General features: G+C 53.5%; 1 protein-coding gene across 1 annotated transcript in view; it reads right to left on the bottom strand.

The window, feature by feature from the left end:
* Nucleotides 1-3,585: 3,585 nt before the first annotated feature.
* LOC102768527 (protoheme IX farnesyltransferase, mitochondrial) overlaps nucleotides 3,586-18,660 on the bottom strand; it is a 119,458-nt gene continuing 104,383 nt past the window's right edge. The window contains exons 6-7 of the mRNA XM_006762741.2: nucleotides 13,853-14,085; nucleotides 3,586-4,610 (exon numbers count right to left, since the gene is read on the bottom strand). Coding sequence (XP_006762804.1) covers nucleotides 4,207-4,610; nucleotides 13,853-14,085 — 637 coding nt within the window. The 3' untranslated portion in view covers nucleotides 3,586-4,206. The remainder of the gene's footprint in view (nucleotides 4,611-13,852; nucleotides 14,086-18,660) is intronic.

Consider the following 18,660-nt stretch of genomic DNA (forward strand, 5'->3'; position numbering starts at 1 on the left):
AAGCAAGTCTAGGCCGGAAGTGCCTTCTGGTTGGTGCAGCCCAGGAACTCAGACTGTACCAGCCGCAGGAGAATGGCTTCAAGGCCATTGTTTCTCAGGTAACCACCTCATAAACGCCTTTCCAATTCAGCTCATTCCTGACTGCGGGCCAGCAGGCCCTGTCATTCTGACCACAGGGACGCACACGGCCCAGGCGGTGTGACTTGTTGAATGCCTATGCTTGCCAAGCTTTGTTGTAGACAATGGGGATAAAGTGATGCCAAGATGAAGTCCTTGTCTTCATGGAGCTTATATCTATGGGGAGATGGGTAATAAATAGGTGGAGATAAACATGGATGCACATTGAAGGTCTAATAATGTCATCAAGTGGAGCCAGAAGGGGATCCTTGAGGAGATGGGAGGATGCCGGGCAGAGGGAACAGAGGTGGGCAGCTCCCTGTGGGGGGTACTTCCAGTATGGGGGAAGCCAGAAGGCCAGTGGGCAGGACAGTGGGTGGGTGAGGCCTCCTGGGGCCTGTGCGTGGTGTTCTGGTGTGACAGGAATCGCTGGTGGGTGGAGCAGTGATGTCAGGGTCTGCCTGGTACCCTAGGAGGATCACGCTGCTGCTGTGTGTGGAACAGACCGGGGCAGGGGAACAAGTGGGGTAAATGACACTTGTGGGCCAGGGAGGTGGGTGGTTAAATCTTGCTGGTGGCAGTGGACCAGGTGGGCGGGGTCGGATGGGGGCTCAACCTGGTGGCCTCGGTGGTGGATGCAGAGTGAGTGGGGCCCAGGCTGAGCCTGTCAGGATGCAGGCCTGGGTGGCCGGATGCTGTCAGATGCCAGGCCTCCGGAGGGCTGTGACGTGCAGGGCGAGGCCCAGCAGCTGAGTGATTGGAACTAGGAACCGGAATTAGGAAGTGAGGTCCAGGGCTCTTTGACCCAGAACATCTCTTCACATGTTATATTTGGTTAGAAGTTGGGGCCAAAAGACGCTGGGAACTGCACTCTGTCCAGCATGAGGGCCGTCATACTTGGATTTCCAACAGAGCAGCCAGTAGATTGCTCCTGCTTAGCTTCTCTCCAGACACATTAGTAGATACACTCTTATCTGGGAAGTTGGACAGCTGATGGGTTGACCACAGGCAGCATGCGAACACCCAAGCGGATTGCTGGACCGTTTGTCGTCCGTTTGCCTTTCCTTTGGTTGCCTGGGTGGCTGACACCACTGAGCCCAGGGAAGTGTGAGGAGCTTTGTGGTGGCCACACCTGGGCTCTGATCCCAGGAAAGGACCAAGGCCACACCCCATCTGGTTCCTCACCCCATCAGATGAGACGCTCACCTGGCAGTGAGCATGATTAGGGGGTCGAGTGGGCATTGTCAAGCCCTCCCGTGGAGTCCTGTTCAGCTCCATACAGCCCACCACTTGGAGCGTGTCGGGAAGGGGAGGGCAGGGAGGTGGACGGACAGAGACCCTCGCTCCGCTGAACTCAGGAGTGTCCCTGCACCAGAGTCGGAAAGCAGAACAAGCTTTGCTCTGCGCCTGGCACTGCCACCGGCACCAGTGCCGAGTCCCAGCTGCTTCTGTAGCAGAGCAAAGGCCAGGGAGGGTGCTGGGCAGGACTGACCATGGAGAATGTGCTTCAGAGGGAAACCCCACCCTGCACAAACCCAGAGCAAAGCGGCTGCCAGTGTCCCCCCCCCCGGCTGGGGCGGGCCACCCAGCAGGCTTGCCACACTCGCACATGGCAGCACATAAGTGTGCTTTTATCCTTTCCTGACCCAGTGGCTTCACTGAATGTAAAGGGAGCTGGTAGAGTATTCCCAGCATCAGAGGAATTCAAGGTTAAAATCCATGTTTTAAAGGAGCTAAGGGCCCAGACGTGTCCCTCTTCCTGCTCCTTAGCTGGTTTATTTAGAATAACCAAACTCCGAGCGGAGTCCTGTTCCAAAGCACAAGCCCTTTTCCTGCCGGCGTGGCCCCCACGGAGCCGGGCCTCCAGGCCGTGTCTGCACTCACAGCCCAGAGGCCGGAGGACCGAGCAAGCTGGGGAGGGAGAGGAGGTGCGGACAGCATCCCAGGCTGTGCTCTGGCCAACTCCACCCGTTGCACGGGGGAGGGGCTGGCAGGTCTCGGAACTCCAAGGTGAACAAACACAGATTTCCTATTTCTAACCTTGAGACTAAGGCCTTACTATGGACCTGCGCCTAGCGATCCCCCGAGAGCAGTGGCAGCGAACGTCTCCGGAAGATGCTCACCCCATGGGAATGCTGACGGGCATGGGGTCCGTTGGAAAGGCGGTCAAAGTAGAACCTTTAGGTGGGTCTGGGGGATCAAGCGACTGTCCTTGTTGGGGCTGTTGGGGTCCACCCTGGGACACAGAGGATGGGGGTCAGGGAGCATGGGAAGCAGCGAGAAGGCCTGAAGGGCCTCACCTTGCAGTGTCCCCGAGAGAAATCGGAGTGTTGGGTCTGAGGGCCGAGAGGCGCAGTCCTCGATGTTGGGGGACAGCAGCCCAGGGGATTTCCTGAGCAGAAGGACAAGCCAGAGTCCCCAAGGAGGGTTTCTTCGGCGATGGATTGGAAAGAAGGAGAAGGGAAGACACGATGAGTCTGAGAAGACGGGGCGGGGCAGTGGGTCACATCCTTTCGTTGCTATTCTTTTGGGTACACAGGGGGCTCCTTCCCTCCCTGCAGAGAACTGCCCATGTGTCCACCTCTGCTCGGCTCGCTCATGAAAATGAGTCAAATGCTATCAATTCTCCCAGAAACCGTCCACACTCAGCCCAGGAAGACAAATAAAAGCAGCACAGCTCCCGTTCTCATACTCGTTTACTCAGCAGAAAGGAGAACCAAGGCATTTTACACATTTCAGGGCTGCAACAGGTTGCAGACGTTCTTCCCAGTCACCCCTGGGCCACGTCCCCCACAGATGACCTGGCTGCGGCCAGGAGGGAACATTTGAGATGCACAGAGACAGGGCCAGACGCTGAGTTTAACGGCTTTAGAAATCTCGGAGAACAGGCCTATTGCAACGGCTGTTTCCCTGCCACTGGGCCTTGCGGAGGTGGCTCAGTTGTTGAGCATTGACCTATGAACCAGGAGGTCGAGGTTCCATTCCTGATCAGGGCACATGGTTGGGGTGTGGTTTCGATCCCCACTGGGGGTGTGTGTTGGAGGCAGCCGATCAATGATTCTCTAATCATTGATGTTTCTCTCTCTCCCTTCCTCTCTGAAATCAATAAAAATTTATTTAAAAAAATAAGTAAATGCCGTTTAAACTTTCCACATGAATCCTTGCCCTAGAGACTGGGCAATTAAAACACCGTTAAGCTTCAAGACCTTCAGGCAAATGGAACTGGACAGGGGAAGGGGGCGCACGGGAAGGACTGTGAGCCCACAGATGATAAGGTCACACCTGGCTACAGGGAAACCCACCCGGCGCCCCAAACCGGAAGCAGCGCCCCTGGAGTCCGTCTCGGCTCCCAAAGCCCATGGATGTGTGGGGTAATTTCTGAATTCGGAAGGAGGAGGACGGAAATGTGTTTCTCGTTGAGGGGACAAGATCGTGAGCAGGACAAGCCAGAGTCCTCAGCTCACTCCGATTCCTTCCCTACGGGCCTGAGCGGGCCCCCAGCAAAGGGGGGCGGGGCTGTGCACACTGGCTGAGGGAAGCGTGGAGCGAGGGGGCCTAGCGCTGCCCTTCCAGAAGGAAATGCTCCGACCCTGCTGTAAGGAGGCCTTGGATTCCCGGGTTTTGGAAATGCTGAGGTGCTGCTGTGGGGAGGGCGGGGCTGGCAGTCCAGTCTGGGACCACAGGCAACCGTTTGGGATTCTTCCTCGTGTCAGTGTCACTGGAGGGACTACGCGGCTGAGTGGATGGGCAGAGAAGGTGGGGGTGGTGGAAGAGGCGCACTTGCTCATGGAAGTGAGGAAGGATAGAATGGGGTGGAGGTGCAGGAAGAGATATGTAAAGGCCCTCGAAGGGAAATAGTCTTTCTTTGTATTAACCTACTGAGCCAGCCCAATTCTTATTTGGGAGGGTTTTGTATATCATCACTAAAAATTGTGTTGCAGGATCATGAAGCACCAAATCGCTTTGCACCTTGTACTGAGCCCCGTGACTTCTTTTCTCCTCCTCCAGAATCCCGAACGATTCTTGCCTCACAGCAGAGGGAAAAAGGTGTGCGTCTCCCTGTTGTGTTTCCCACAGGCCAGTGCGATTTCAGCTTTGGGGCTCCCCGCTGTCCCTGTCCGCGCCCCGCTGCTTGCAGGTGAGCATGAGCAGCAGGAGCAAGGGCAGGTGCCAGAGGCTGCAGAAGAACAGCTTCCTGGAGCTCTTCCTGTCCGCGTCCCCGTAGAACCGGAAGCCGAGGTAGGAAATGTACAGGTTGATGGGGAGCGCGATGACGGGGAAGGTCCATGTGGTGACCCCCAGGGCGGGGGCTGCGGCGGACAGCGCGAGCAGCGCCAGGCAGTGGCGCAGGGCGACCCGCCGGCACAGGGCGGGGTGCGTGACGGACATCATGCAGTAGCCCCCGCGGGAGTAGTCCTCCCGGAGGCCCCAGCTCAGCGCGTTGAAGTGCGGGAACTGCCAGGAGTAGAGGATTCCGCCCAAAAGAAAGGCTCCTGCGGAGACAGGGAAGCAGAGAACGTGGGGGTTTTACCAGGCACCACCTCCCACCCGAAGGCCTCCGGCCCCAAGGGGCTCTGCCCGATTCCACCTTCACGGGCCCCAGGTCCTGCCAGCCTGGTTCTCCCCTCCGCTCAGCCCGCCCAGCCTGCTCTCCGCAACCTCCCCGCCCAGCTCTCATCTGGGTGGGCAGGGCGCTGGCATTGGGGGGGCGGGGTGCCCGGCTGCAGGACTTAGAGTGACACACTTTGAGGCTCCTGCCCCCACTCTTCTACCTCCCCCACAAGAGAAGCCCCTACAGCACAAGCAAATGTCTTGGGAGGGGCTGCCCCTGGGCGCTCTGGGCTGGGCTCCCGGCTGTGCCCACACGCTGGCCAATAGGGCATCTTTAAAAGAAGGGATGTGCATTACTTTGTAGACATAATGCCAGTGGGCGTTCAACAGACTAAAGTATTTCTGTGGACGGTGAGTACCTTTGGGGAATCAGGAGGCACAGAAGGGCAGGTTGGACCGTCCGGTACAACTGAGTCATACACAGGGGGAGAGAAGAAGACGTTTTGCAGTTTGATGGGAAAACAGAATGATCTCTGGGCTTTAAAGAGACCAGTGAAGAGCAAGTGCTCTCAGCGGTTCTCAGGGCCGGGCCACTTGGAGGCTTCTGAGCACGAAGTCCGTAGACTGGCCATCCCAGCGTCTGTGCAGCCTCCGGCCGGGAGGTCTGAGCGCAGGACGGTGTGCAGCTACACAGCCATGCACAGGGGACAGAACAACGTCAGTGATGACTTAGAAGCCGGGAGGGAACACAAGTCAGAGCCCAGGATGTGTTTAATCTGTGGCCGAGAAAGGGCAACTCTGCCTGGAAACCAGACCCGAAAGGGTTAAAATCAGATCCAGATGGATTTCTCCAAAGCCCCCTTCTTAGTGTGCCAACTGCAGGATTCTGCTGTGCTCAATACACACTTCTCAGTTATGCTTCTCCTTAAAATAACAACTTAAAAAATCATTTTCCTAAGAGTAGCTCGCTGCTTTCTATGTGAGAGGAAATGGGTATGGGTTTGGCTCATGTCACAAATGAAAGCGCTTTAGAAATCACAGCGTAGCCTTAATGGACTAATCAGAAAACCACCGCCCCCACAGTTCTCCTCGGCCGCAACTGCCGCTGCTCATCCACAGGACGGAAGACAAATTCCTCTCATCAAGATAAGGAGCTGCGACTGGAAGACTTGAATTAGTCCGGGGCTGTGGGGACCCACCTTCGCTGTGCGGTGAACACAAAGCACTCGGTTACTAATTCAAAGGCCTCCCCCCAGCCTCACGCCCACAGAGTGGTCTGGTTTTATTGGGCCGATCTGCTGCAGCAACAAATATTTATGTGCGCCCACTACGCCTGAGGTGCAGTCTGTCCCCAAGGCCTCCACTGGCGCGGGGAGACAACACTAGGGATTACAGCCCAGAGGCGGTGCTGTGGCGAGCACCCAGGAGGAAGACCAAGGTCAGCCTGGGAGAGGTCAGGGAAGGCTTCCTGGAAGAAGCAATGTGTAAAGCGGACCTGAGGATGGTCTTGGAGGTTCAATGCATTCACACACACTGTGTATCTTCTGCAACTATTAAATGTATTTTCTCGTTTTCCTATCTAACTGCGGAATCTTTGTACATACTTGCTTTAACCGTATCTGGAAGAAAAGTCTGCTTCCTTCATTTTAATCGGGTATTTGCTGGTCTGTGAATATATAAAATACTGAGAATCTGAAATGGTGGCACGTCTGTGGCCAAGGTTCTCCCGAGGAAGCAGCTTCCTGAGACCACGGTGCCAGAGTCCCAGCCACAGGCCACACCAGAGACAATGCGGGAGTCCGGGCATGCTCAATGCCCTCCACACTGAGAGGACTCAGGAGCACGCCTGCAGGGCTGTGGTCAGCCGCTGGGGAACCTGACCTCGGGCACCCGGCTCTGACCAGGGGACAAGGCTCAGAGCGTCTTCCTGGTGACTGAACATACAAGGCCTTCTGAACTCCGAGCACCTGTCAGTCACGCCCCCACTCTGCCGGGAGAACTTCCGTGGCCACCTCTGCTCCAACCTGGAATGCTGCTGGGCGTGCTCCTGGCACTCTGCTGGCAGACAGGCCCAGGCAACCCAGCTGACTCTTTCGTAAGAGAATGGAGCTACGACTCGTTCTTCCCAGAAGCGTTCCTCTGGCAGCTTTGGCTCTACTCTCTGCTGCCTGGGGGCTTACCCTCACCCTTCCCCCCGGCCACTCACGGTCACTCACTGAGCATGGCCTTGAAGAGGATAAAGAATGGGGCTCCAGTGAGTCTGGTGCTGGGTTCAGGGGTCTTCCCTTCCATCCAGTAGGCTCCCTCTCCCCATGGCCCTCACAGGCCCTGGTCCATGACTGGCTACCTGGGTGTGGTCATGTAAATGGGGGAGGGGCAGCTGGGAAGCAGCACCATACCCAGAGCTTGGTGCTCAGGGATCTGGAAGCCTTTCCTTTGAGGGGAGCACAAAGGGGCCCTGAAAGATGCCTCAGTGCTGCATCAGGTGCGAGGGCAGGCGTGCAGATAAAGGGGAGAGGACGTGGGCCCGTTTATCAGCTGTGCAGCCACTAGGCAAGGCCGCCCGTCCTCTGCAATGGGAACAGTTCGCAGGGCTGCTCCCTCGGGCAGCTCCTGGGAAGCTGCCGGGGCTCAAGAGGGGCCTCGCCTACTGCACACCCTACGCCCAGCGGGCACCCGGTTTCCTTTGAAGGGAAAGATGAGAGTAAGGGAGTCACCAAGCTCTGACTCTGAACAAAGTGCTCCTTTCCTTCCCCATCTTACCGCTGGAGGGCAGTTTCGAGCACCTGTAGGTCCAACACACTCAGGTGGTCCCGAGGGACACCCACTGTTCCTGAGCTGCACGGCCACAGCAAGGCCACCAGGCTGCCACCAGGCACCCGCTGCCACTTCCTTCAGGAGGCGCCGGCCCTGTGCCCTAAACGCTCCCCCTAAACGCCCGTCAACTGACAAGACGAGCACACCTCGGCCCCAGGCCGGCCTCCTTACACCGCCAGCCTGGGCTCCAGCAACGCATTTCAAAACGCCCTTTTTCAGCCTCTGTGCTTTCGCCTTTGAGGAGAACAGGGCTCTGAATACTGTTTGCTGTGCTAACACTCCCATGAAAACATCCCTTGTTCCCTCTGTCTTTAAAATATCATTTGTCTTAATTAATCTGAGCTCTAAGGCTAGTTATGAAAAATTTCTCACACAAAATGAACACACTCATTTTTGAGTTTGATTTTAACAGGCAGTTATTTTAAAGAAAATCTTTAGAAGTGCTTGGGTTCAACAGTGCCTGGTAAGCCCGCAAATATTTGCTGGGAGAATGAGTGAATAAATTCTCTCCATTCTATTTCCTTATCCTGGAGGGAAGGAGGTAAATAAAGTGAAACAAGACTGAACATTTTGTAGTTTACCAGCTGAGACTAAAAACACTCATTCTCTTTTTGTTCTAAAACTATCCATCTGTGAAATATCACTTCCTGATAAGCGCCCACACCTAAGTCCTCATTTGTAACTGAATGTTGTCTGACATGTTTACCACACAACATCTGAGTGACAAACCAAAGGCAATTTAGGAATCAGCTCCACAAGGCTGTCACCCAGGCCCACGCCATAAACGCCCAAGGCTGGGATTTACTAAAATTCAGGAAAATTATAAAATAGAATCTGAGCCTTTTTAAGAAATGGGGGTGATGGAAGGAGAGGTGGACTTGCCAAGGAGGAGGGATGAGATTTTAACCTGAAGCCACGGGGAACTAGACAGCCTCTCCAGATAAACCCCATGGAGAGGCCTGCCGCACATGGTCTAGGCCCTCGGGGAACTGGGCTGCCCGCTGCCCGTACTTGTCTGCAGTGCCCCCCACCCCCCACAGACCCTTTGCTAGGGCCCTGGTAGGCCACTCCCTTTTCTGCTGTCCACTGAGAGCAGAATCAAACCCAGTACCTCCACCCCTAAGGCACCAGCTGGCCAGACCAGGGACCAGGGACCAGAACAGTCCCCTGTGGTGGCCTTCCTGATTTTTACTTGGTAAGCATTTTTAATATTTTCTAGTAACAGCAGTTTAAGTTAAAAATGTAAAACACAAAGCAATTAGGCAAGTGGGAGGCCAAGGCCGAGCCCTGGAGGGAAAGGGACGCAGGTAGAATACCAGTCTAATGATGACCTTGACCTATTCTAACAATGACCTTGACCGGCAGGATAGCCATGGAGAGCGCTCCCTGGGCTGGCACCTGACAACATAGCCCTCTCCAATCCAACTCCACGGACAGCTGTCTGTGCTGCACCTGGGAGGGAAAGCAGTGCTCATAGCTCCTGAGCAGCTATTAAGTAGCAAATACCAAGAGCCACTAACATTTATCCATGCTCACCATTCCCACGCCAGCCGTAACTGCCTTGCTCCCCCAGAGCTGGACGCCCCGCCGGGCAGACCCAGGGAGCACAGGCTCTGGACCCACACCACTTGAGCATCTAAAACAAGGAGAGACCGTCTTTCACTGTCTGACAGGGAAACAAACAAAAGCAATGAGGTAGCTGTGGGGAAAAATCAGGGCCCGAAGGACCATCCGGCCTCACTGGTGTTTTAAGGAGGCAGCAGGCCCTTCAGTGGTCAGTGCTCTGCAGCTTCACTGGCCCAGCAGCCATCACAACCCACAGATCTAGCCACCACGTCGGGGGAAGGTGCCTCTGAACACCCACTTCCTTGCTCCACAAACCCCTGGGTGCGCCGTTTTCTACAGCGATTGACCTCCCGTTTATCTCTGCTAATTGGATAGTCAGCTCTGCAAGGAGGACCGTCCATAGGAGGGCTGAGCTGCCTCCTCCCCATCCTGCCGCCGTCTGCTGACCTCGGGAGAGGGCTTCTGCAGGCCCACGCGACCAAGTGGCAAAAGGGACGGTGCTGGGCCTCTGATGCCCTGGCTGAGAGCCAGGGAGACAGGGCAAAGGAATGGGACGTGTTCAGGGAATCACTGCCCTTCATTTATCCTTCCCTTCCACCTGCGCGTTCACTGGTGTTCGCCAGCTGCTCTTTCAGCAGCCAGGTTGAGGCCTCACGAGGGTGGGGCAGCCTCGAATACATGGAACCCTATTGGAGAGGGGAGGAGCGGGCAGGGGCAGGAGGAGAAGATGCAACTTCAGTGACAGGCTTCGGGGGCAGATGCCCAACCCCATGGAGAACCAGCTGCTGCACACGGTGAACGAACCCTCCAGTGGAAACCGGCTGCTTCCTGGGAAAGCCTCCGGGGCGGGGGGGGGGGGGGGGTTTTTTTTCCTGGATTTGCATATTCTTATGCTAACTTTTCATTGGCATAGAAAATCCTGTTATTTCCTTCTGATAACGTATCAGCTCCTCGGGCGGCAACTCCTCAGATCATGTCCCTGCTTGCTCTGGTTCCCATGGCTACATGCTCTTCCCTCTCCTTGGAAAGCACGTCCCCTTCACAGGTGAGCTCATCCTGACTTAATCCAGAACCCGCTGTGCTCCAAGGCCGCCTCAGACCAGCTCGCAGCCCTCTGCAGACCGCTTTCCTGCTACGTCTTCGCTCAATTGTCTGATTACCTGCCTGCCTCGCCCTGAGGATGGAGTGAGGCATGGTTTCTGTGAGGACTGGATGGTAGTAATAGTTGTGTCTCTTAGTGCCCAGCACACAGTAGGTCCTCAACTGATCCCTGCACAATGAAGCTGCTTAAGAAGGTGGAGGCCCCAGCAATTCCTAGCCCACGCTAGTCCACTGAGAGGTGATCATCCAGCCTCCTCACACCCTCCTCATCCTCCTCTTCCTCACTATCAGGGTAGCTCAACACAGTATTCCTCACAGGCTTCTCCTAAGTGATCCGTCTTGGGAGGTTCAAAGATAACAAGGCTTGGAGATACCACTGAAGAAGGGCTTTTTCAAGCAAACGAGTCCCCTAAGATAGGAACTCGGATGAGAGATGTAACCTCTGTGGCTAATACAAATGACACCACTGGTGCATCTCAATGCCATCTGCCCATGCCCTCTGCCTAACCCCTGGGTATTTCCAGGTATTCTAACAGCTGGAGCCCTCCGGGTCCTGTCTCAGTGTGGTCTCCGCATGGGGCACCAGCAGCAGCACCACCTGGAGACTTGTTAGAAATGCACATTCCCAGGCCCCGGACCCGAATGGGAAGTCCTGATCCAGGCCCAGGATCCATCTCAGCAAACCCTCCAGGGGTTCCCTGGGCACTGAGGTGTGAGGACTGCTGTGTTCGACTTTGGTGAGACCACAGTACAGACCCCACAGTGCCTATTATTACAGTGCAAACTCGCCTGAGGAATGGAGTGCAGGTTCACAGGACATCCATCTGTCCTTCTGGGCGGAACTGTCCGGAGGGTGAGCATGCTCCAGGCCTGCGCTGTCACATGGCAGCTGTCAGCCACCGTGGCTGTGGGCGTTTGGAACGGACAAAGGGACTGAACGAACTTCTTATGTTTAAATTGAAAAGTAAAGGGCACATGTGGCTAGTGGATGCCGTATTAGACAGTGCAGTCCTAGAAGATGGCAAAACGACCTGTAAATCGCATTCCACCTCATTCCTAAAATCCTAGCAACAAAGATCTTTAAATTAGATCCCTCGGATGTCTACTTCTTCGTATCGCTTCCTCCTGTGTGGTGCCTTTACACAGCTCATGCTCAGTAAATATGGGCAGTTGCCTGTGGGTTAACCTAGTTTTGTCATCTGTTAAACAGAAGGCATTTACGCACCGATTCATTCATTCAAAGATCTCCTGCTTATCTCAAGTTTGCTCTATCAATACAGTGCTTTGAAACACTTTTTGAAGCTGTTTGAAGCATGATGTAAAGTAGTATTATTCTTTCTGTGCCAACTTGATAGGCTTTAGGTGCACAGTGTGACCCCTGGTGCATTAGCACTGGGGGCAGTAAACCCCGCAGTGCGGCGGGATCCGCACGCATCGTTAAGAATTACAGAAAAAGGGTGACAGACGTCAACCTCACACACTGCTGAGGAATCGCTCTGTGGTTGCACAGCCCTCTCATGCATGCCGGGGTCACTTCAGGTAGATGGAGGGTTTCCCTTTTCAAGATAAATATGCATTTTCATCTTGCTACTTGAAACAAGGCACAGCCTGGCTCTTAGCTGCCCCTCATTAATGAGTTTGTATGTAAATGATTAAATCTGGGTCACAGAAAGACCATACCCCAAGTTTTATTTGAAATATGTCCATTAGCAGCTTAGCCAAGTCCAGACCATCCCTGAACAACAAGGGCTCCTGCGGAAGGTGTGCACTAAAGCGGGAGGGAGGGCTTTTGCAAAGCTCTCTCTCTCTCTGGCCGACTCTGCTGAGGCTCCCACTCTCACAGGAAGCTGCCTGGGAGTGTGACAGGGGCACCGAGCCCTCAGCAAGAACCTGGGTCCAAGACCCCATACAACCGAGTGACCCAGTTCTCCTGACCTGGATTCGACTGCCTTCCGTCTCCAATGATACCTGTCCTGCAGCTGTCATACCTGACCCTGGTGCCGCCCGACTTGGAATTTCCAAGACGGAAAAGGCTGCTGTGGGTGGCTTGCTCCTTCGTGCAGGTGAGAGGAAGCTGAGGAGGGCCTGGCATCCCTGGCTGGCCAGGCAGTGGCTTGGCGCCAGGCATCTAAGTGGCAAGCAGCACTGCCTGGTGTGGATGGGATGGCACCAGAGGCTGAGAGCCTGCGAGTTGCTGACTTTCTTTTCCGGCCCCACCTGGCATGACTGGGAAACCACTTGAAAGGTATGGAGGGCACAGGAGGGCAGCTGGGTTAGGGGGCCGAGGGAGTCTGGACCAAGTCAAGGTTGAGACTCCAGGCAGAACTGAGGAGGAGGAATCTGACCAGGAGTTTGGTGTATGCACGTTACCCTTTAAATTTACACTGTCATCTAGTCCATGCGGTCTCCCCTTGCCCACCTCACCCCAGGGAGACATGACGATGCACCCCACGAAGCCAGGAGCCCCTCGCAGGCTTCAAACAACAGCCAGGTGACAACGGTTGCTCTGTTTGCATCCCAGTAAGATCTCATGACCTTTCTTGGTCTGTATGAACCTGCCCGCTGTGTGAATGAGGAAAACAAATATAATTCATTTAATCCTCACAACGCAATGAGAAGGGACCATTATTGGCCCCATGTGGGGAGATGAGGAGACACCAGCATAAAGGGGTCAAGTACGTTCTGAGGGTCCAGTGTCAGGTGGAGCTGGGCTCCCCCCCGCACCCCGCTCCAGGCACAGTGCTCTGTGGGGAGGAGACTGGCCGGCTCGGCACAGACCAAACAAGTGTGTGCCTCTTGGAATGCTGCATTTGTAGATTCATGGAAGCCCGACATCTACAGGATATTAAAACCATCCTAACAGACAATCATGGCAGAGGTGTAAGCATCGTTGTAAGCTTGCCAAATCCGAACCTCAGAGCTTTTATAAAGTTTCAGAAATGTGGCTTACGGGGCAACGGTTTATGGTCAATTGCCTTTTGATCTCTCATGTGAAAAATATGTACTTACATATATTGCAGGAAACCTCACCACTTCCTAAGTGTTGGGCAAAAACACTAATTACTTGACTAATTAGACTGTGAAACTTCCCTTACAGATGGTAAAAATGGGCTATTCACCCCACAAATTTAGTTGTGACATACCACCAAAAAAATGTGGAAATGTCTCAATGGTTTTACTGTAGACAGCATGAACAATTTAAGCAAACCATATAAAAATAAATGAGAAACTAATGGAAATAGTGTGTTCTTTCAGAGGGGAAACACCGGGTCTGTGGGAGGAAGGGGCTAGTGCCTCAGGCCTGCCAGCGAGGGGCGGCGGTCCCGGCGAGCGGAGGCCTGCCAGGCACCTCCCGGTAGGACGCCCCCAGTGAGTCCCCGGGCCAACCCGACTCGTGCTCCGTGGGCACTTTCTTTCCACTGCACTTGCTGCCGCAGGCTGAGGCGCTCGCCTCCAGTTTCCTCCCCCCTCTTCCAGTTGAGAGAGAAGCCAGGACAGTCTCTGTGAGCTGTGCGCACGCTATTTCAGCCTGCCCCTGTGCGCACTGCCCACAGGACCCAGTGAAATGGACTCGAACGCCAAGTCCTGCCGTCGGGGCAGGAAGCGCCTCTGACCAGTGCGTGCTAGTGCTGCGGGGAGAGCCTGAGCGCCGGCCCCCGCACCTGCCCATGTACCCGCTGTGTGGGCGGGACACACTCACCAGCATCTAGGCTGCCAGTAGCGGCTGTCCAGCCCATGACGGGGGGGATGGCGCCCACCACGGCTCCGACCCACGTGTTGGCAATGCTGACCCTCTTCAGAGGGGTGTAGCAGCAGGTGTACAGGAAAATGTTGAAGAGCCCCAAGGCTCCTGTGAGGGGGTTCACCCCCCAGGTCAGAAGGGCGACTCCTGGGACGGCACAGCAAGCGGCAAAGGTCACAGCGAGCAGCGGGCTGCAAGAGAGCAGAGCATAGCGGTCACTTTCAGCGTGAGCCCGGCAGGGATCGGAGCTGACGAGCAGCACCCACCCATCCGAGGAAGCCAGCTGAGAGCAGGGCTGGCTCCTTCCTGTCTGGGCATCTTCTTCACAAAACTGGACAATGTAAGGAAAACTGCCAAGTGAAGCTGCAATGGCAATGATGACCGCAAGCCTCATTCTCAACAGTCTACTTTTTCAGAGCACACTTAGTGCAGAACCATGTGGATGACTTGGAAGTGAACATAAATTGGACGTACTAGTTTCTGATAATATGCATGTTCATTTATTCTTTAAGAAACCTGAGGTCACTCCACTGCGCCCTCTCCCTACAGAAGTCAGGCCGGAGCCTCTGAGGACACCACCTGGCAGGCCCCACACTGTGGCCCCTGGGAAGCGGGGAGTGTGCAGCTTCTCGGGAGCTCAGGTCTGTAAACGGCCAGTTCCTCAGGAAGGCAACTTTCCCCCCACGGAAGGCAGCACCCTTCATTCCCAGGGCTGCAGGTTCCCACGGCTGGAGGGAAGCCCTGTGCTCCCAATCCTGCGCCTTGAGGAAAAAGACTATGACAAGTCAGGACTGGGAAGGGGGTTGGGAGATGAGGAGAGCGCCAGCTGGAATGCCCCGTGAGTCAGGGAAACAGAACGGAGAGCTGGGAGGGGCTTGGAGAAGTCCGGCTCCCACTGGTGTGCTGAGCGCTGGGCCTGGAGGTAGCTCCCAGCAGATGGGAGTCCGGATGGAGCGGAGAGCCGACCAGGGACGCGCTGCTGTCCAGATGCTGGAGATGGGAGGCCTGTGAGCTACCCTGAGACTCTGCGGCACATGCAGTCGGAGGGAGAACTTCCTCCGTCCCGGCCACCGCTCCTAAATCTTGTCAGCTACTTCCTCAGCCCTCACTCGGCACCCTCAGTCTTTATTCTGTTCCCCACCCCCCAAAACCACTCCCACTCTGGGTGCCATTTCTGAATCCGCCTTCTGGCCCACTGTCTCCACTCCTGCTAGAGAAAATCCTATAACCGACCAATTCCTCTCCTCTTTCTCAAGTCTCCAGATTCACCCTGGCCCCTAATGCCCTCGGCAGTGGCAAATATCCTCATCTTTACTGCCTGACCCTTCTCCCATTTTGGGGGGGAGGGGACACCATCTCCATTTTTAAAGATAAACTCTACCTTTGCTCTCATTTAATCTCCTCCCAAACCTGTCTTTATCTTCTATCTCCACTATTGGCCTTTTGCATCCTCTGAACAATTACTTTGTTCATATTTCCCCCCAAGTTCTTACTGTACCTCTTCAAACCCACACATGCTGATGAAGCGAATGCACAGGGCTCATGTCTCCAGCCTGGCTTCCTACCTGCCCGCACCCCTCCTCTCCCACCCCCTGAAACAACTTCTCACTTGGTTTTCAGATATGGTGGGCAACATAATTTCTCAGAGTAAAGTTCAGGATGGTGCCTGTGTTGTTCCACCTTGTGTGCCCAGACTGAGATGGCTAAAAAGCAGTGCAAATATTATAACTGTTGTTATTCTTTCATAATGTGTTTTATAGCTTATAAGGACAGATTTCCCCCTTCCTATGGGATTCTACAAAGCAAGTTTTATTTTGGGTGGGAGAAAAATGTGGATCATAAACACTTTTATTTTTCCTCAGTTGGACCTTGTGTGAAAAAAAGGTTGTTCCTTCTTTCTCCAAGGTCTGTGGGAGCCAGTTGTATTCGAATTGTGAAAAGCACCCTTAGAAAAGCACACCTGAATCTAATTTATCGTGATGGGCAACTGTATGTGGAAGCTTAATTTCTGACCCTCCTGGACATCACAGTAAATCATGGGGCTTACTTTTGGTGTGTATACCAGCGTGCTCAGGGACACGAGTAAGAACAGAGGAGGTTGGTGAGGCCTGTGGAGGACATGAGCACACCTCCCGGGGAGCAGGTCACTCCGGCACCAGCCCCTCACAGACCACCGCCCCCTGGCCGGCCGACCCTGGAACCTCAGGGCTTCCGCACGTTATGGGCAAAGGTGCGCCAGTTCAAACTCTGTGAAGTTTATTTTCATGATGCTTTATTTTTCCTAAAACATGTATTATAAAAGCAATATATGTTCATCTTGGAAACACTGAAACTATAAAAAATCACAAAGAAGAAATTCTAAATTCGTTATTCAGGGAAACATATTGGTTTCTTTCTTTCTAGCCTTTTCTTAACAACATATCTACCTAAAAAATAACCGAGAACATACTGAATTGTGGTTTTGTTACTTACTTAATTTCAATATATCTTAATAATTTCCCCATGCCATTAAGAATTCTTTTACATCATCATCATTAGTTACACAGTGGCCTATTCTATGGCTATACCACAATTAATTCCATCTCTAGACTCTGTTTGGATACTTGGTATTTTTCCATTTCTTTACATAGAAAAAATGTTGGGAGGAATACCTTACAGACAGACTGCTATTCACAGACCGATCAGGATACATTCTGAGGGTAAGTTTCTAGATGTGCGATTGTTAAGCCAGACTTTAGGCATTTTGCATGTTTTAGGGGTTCAGACGTGCACCACCCACCTATACTCCGGAGTGTACACTGGTTTATACTCCACGGGCGGCATCACAAGGACCCGTATCAACACTGGGAATGGCATTAAACACAAAACAAAAACGAACCAAGTGAAGCCTGTGTATTGAGACAGTCTTGCCCTCATTTTACAGATGAGACACTGAGACTCACTAAGGAATAGCTCAGGAGCAGGACCTGGACTCAGGTCACTCGCTGGCTCCCTCATTTTGTCCAAGCTCCCCCAGTGGGGGGCACTGGTGCAACAGGACTCGCTGGCTCCCTCATTTAGTCCAGAGCTCCCCCAGTCGGGGGGGGGGGGGGGGGGAGGGGGGCACTGGTGCAACAGGACTCGCTGATTCACTTATTTCTTGGGTCTGCTGCAAGCTGGGACCTTCAGGCATCTTCCTTTAGCTGGGAGGAGACCCCTGTTGGGTTTGAAAGTTCCTTCAGTACTAGCTCGTTCGGCTCAGTGGATAGAGCGTCGGCCTGCAGAATGAAGCGTCCCAGGTTTGATTCTGGTCAAGGGCACATGCCTGGGTTGCGGGCTCGATCCCCAGTAGGGGATGTGCAAGAGGCAGCCGATCAATGATTCTCTCTCATCATTGATGTTTCTCTCTCCCTCTCCCTCTCCCTTCTTCTCTAAAATCAATAAAAATATGTTAAAAAGAAAGTTCCTTCAGTTCACCCCATTGTACCGATAGCCTGACTTTCTACTGTGCTCCCTGAGATAAAAATGATTGGAAAGCACTAAAAAAGCCCGGATAGAATATAGGAGCTGGCAGACAGGTACTAGGCAGCAACAGTCGGGAGTGTCAGCAGAGGACACCGGCAGCCTGGGAGACCAATGGACAGAGTGGGCGGAGGGTGCACAGGGAAGGTTCCAGGAAACTGACCTGCAAACTGAGACCTAGCGGATGGGTGGGTGGGAGATGGGCAACAAGGGCGGAGAGGTGGGGTCCAAGCAGGGAGCCAGCAGGGCAGGGTCCACCGCCTGGAGTGCAGTGTGGGGTGGGGAGGGGCAGAGAGCAGAGGTCAGGAAGGCCAGGTTAGACACCTAACACTGCCTCTGGGCACAGGCAGAACCAGCAGTTTTAACTAGGGGGAGAAAAGAGCAGACCTGCTTTTCAGAAGGATCGCTCCACCTGCCAGCACGGCCAGCAATGGACATGCACCATCCGCCTCACAAGGGAAATCACGTCAGACATTTTGAGGAGAATCATGGACACACTGCCACGCAATGTTTACAAAATGCTAGCTGAAAGGAACAGAATTCGCCCAGCCAGCTCTCAAATCTGCCATCTGATATCCCCAAATCTGCTGGGGGCGCAGAGCAAGGCTGCAGAGAGCAGGCGCCCTTCCCTGGAGGCGCTTAGGTAGAATCACAGGTGGTGGGCATGGTTTGCATTTTTAGATTGATTGTTTTTGGCTCTATTTTATCTCTCCCAAGTCTTTTTATGAGGTGGTTTTAAAAAACACACCATATATTTTTAATTGATTTCAGAGAGGAAGGGAGGGTAAGATAGAAACATCAATGATGGCCGAAACCGGTTTGGCTCAGTGGATAGAGCGTCGGCCTGCGGACTGAAGGGTCCCAGGTTCGATTCATAGGTCAACACTCCACCCCTGAGCCACGTCTGCTGGCTTTTGAACGATTTTGTCGTATTTCACGTAGCTTTACAAGTTAACTGAAGCTCTGTCTAAAATAAGGTAGAGTACAAGAGTTAGATAAACAAAGGGCTTATCTTGATAAATGGCAGGATTTGTACATAATGAAAATACGTCAGTAATAGAAGCAAATTCTTTGTGAAACTGTAAGTAGGAGGAGGACTTGCAGAAATAATGGTTCTGGGACAAAGAGAAATGATATAGAGTGGATTATTTTTTCAAGTTTGACTTACTATGAAATCTTTGAATAAGGTGATGATTAAAGTTAAGTTTAACTGTTTTAAAAGTAATCTATTCCTGATACAGAGATGAATGAGAGAAGCTCATTTC

The sequence above is a fragment of the Myotis davidii genome, unplaced genomic scaffold (genome assembly GCF_000327345.1).
Source record: "Myotis davidii unplaced genomic scaffold, ASM32734v1 scaffold398, whole genome shotgun sequence".
Taxonomy (NCBI): domain Eukaryota; kingdom Metazoa; phylum Chordata; class Mammalia; order Chiroptera; family Vespertilionidae; genus Myotis; species Myotis davidii.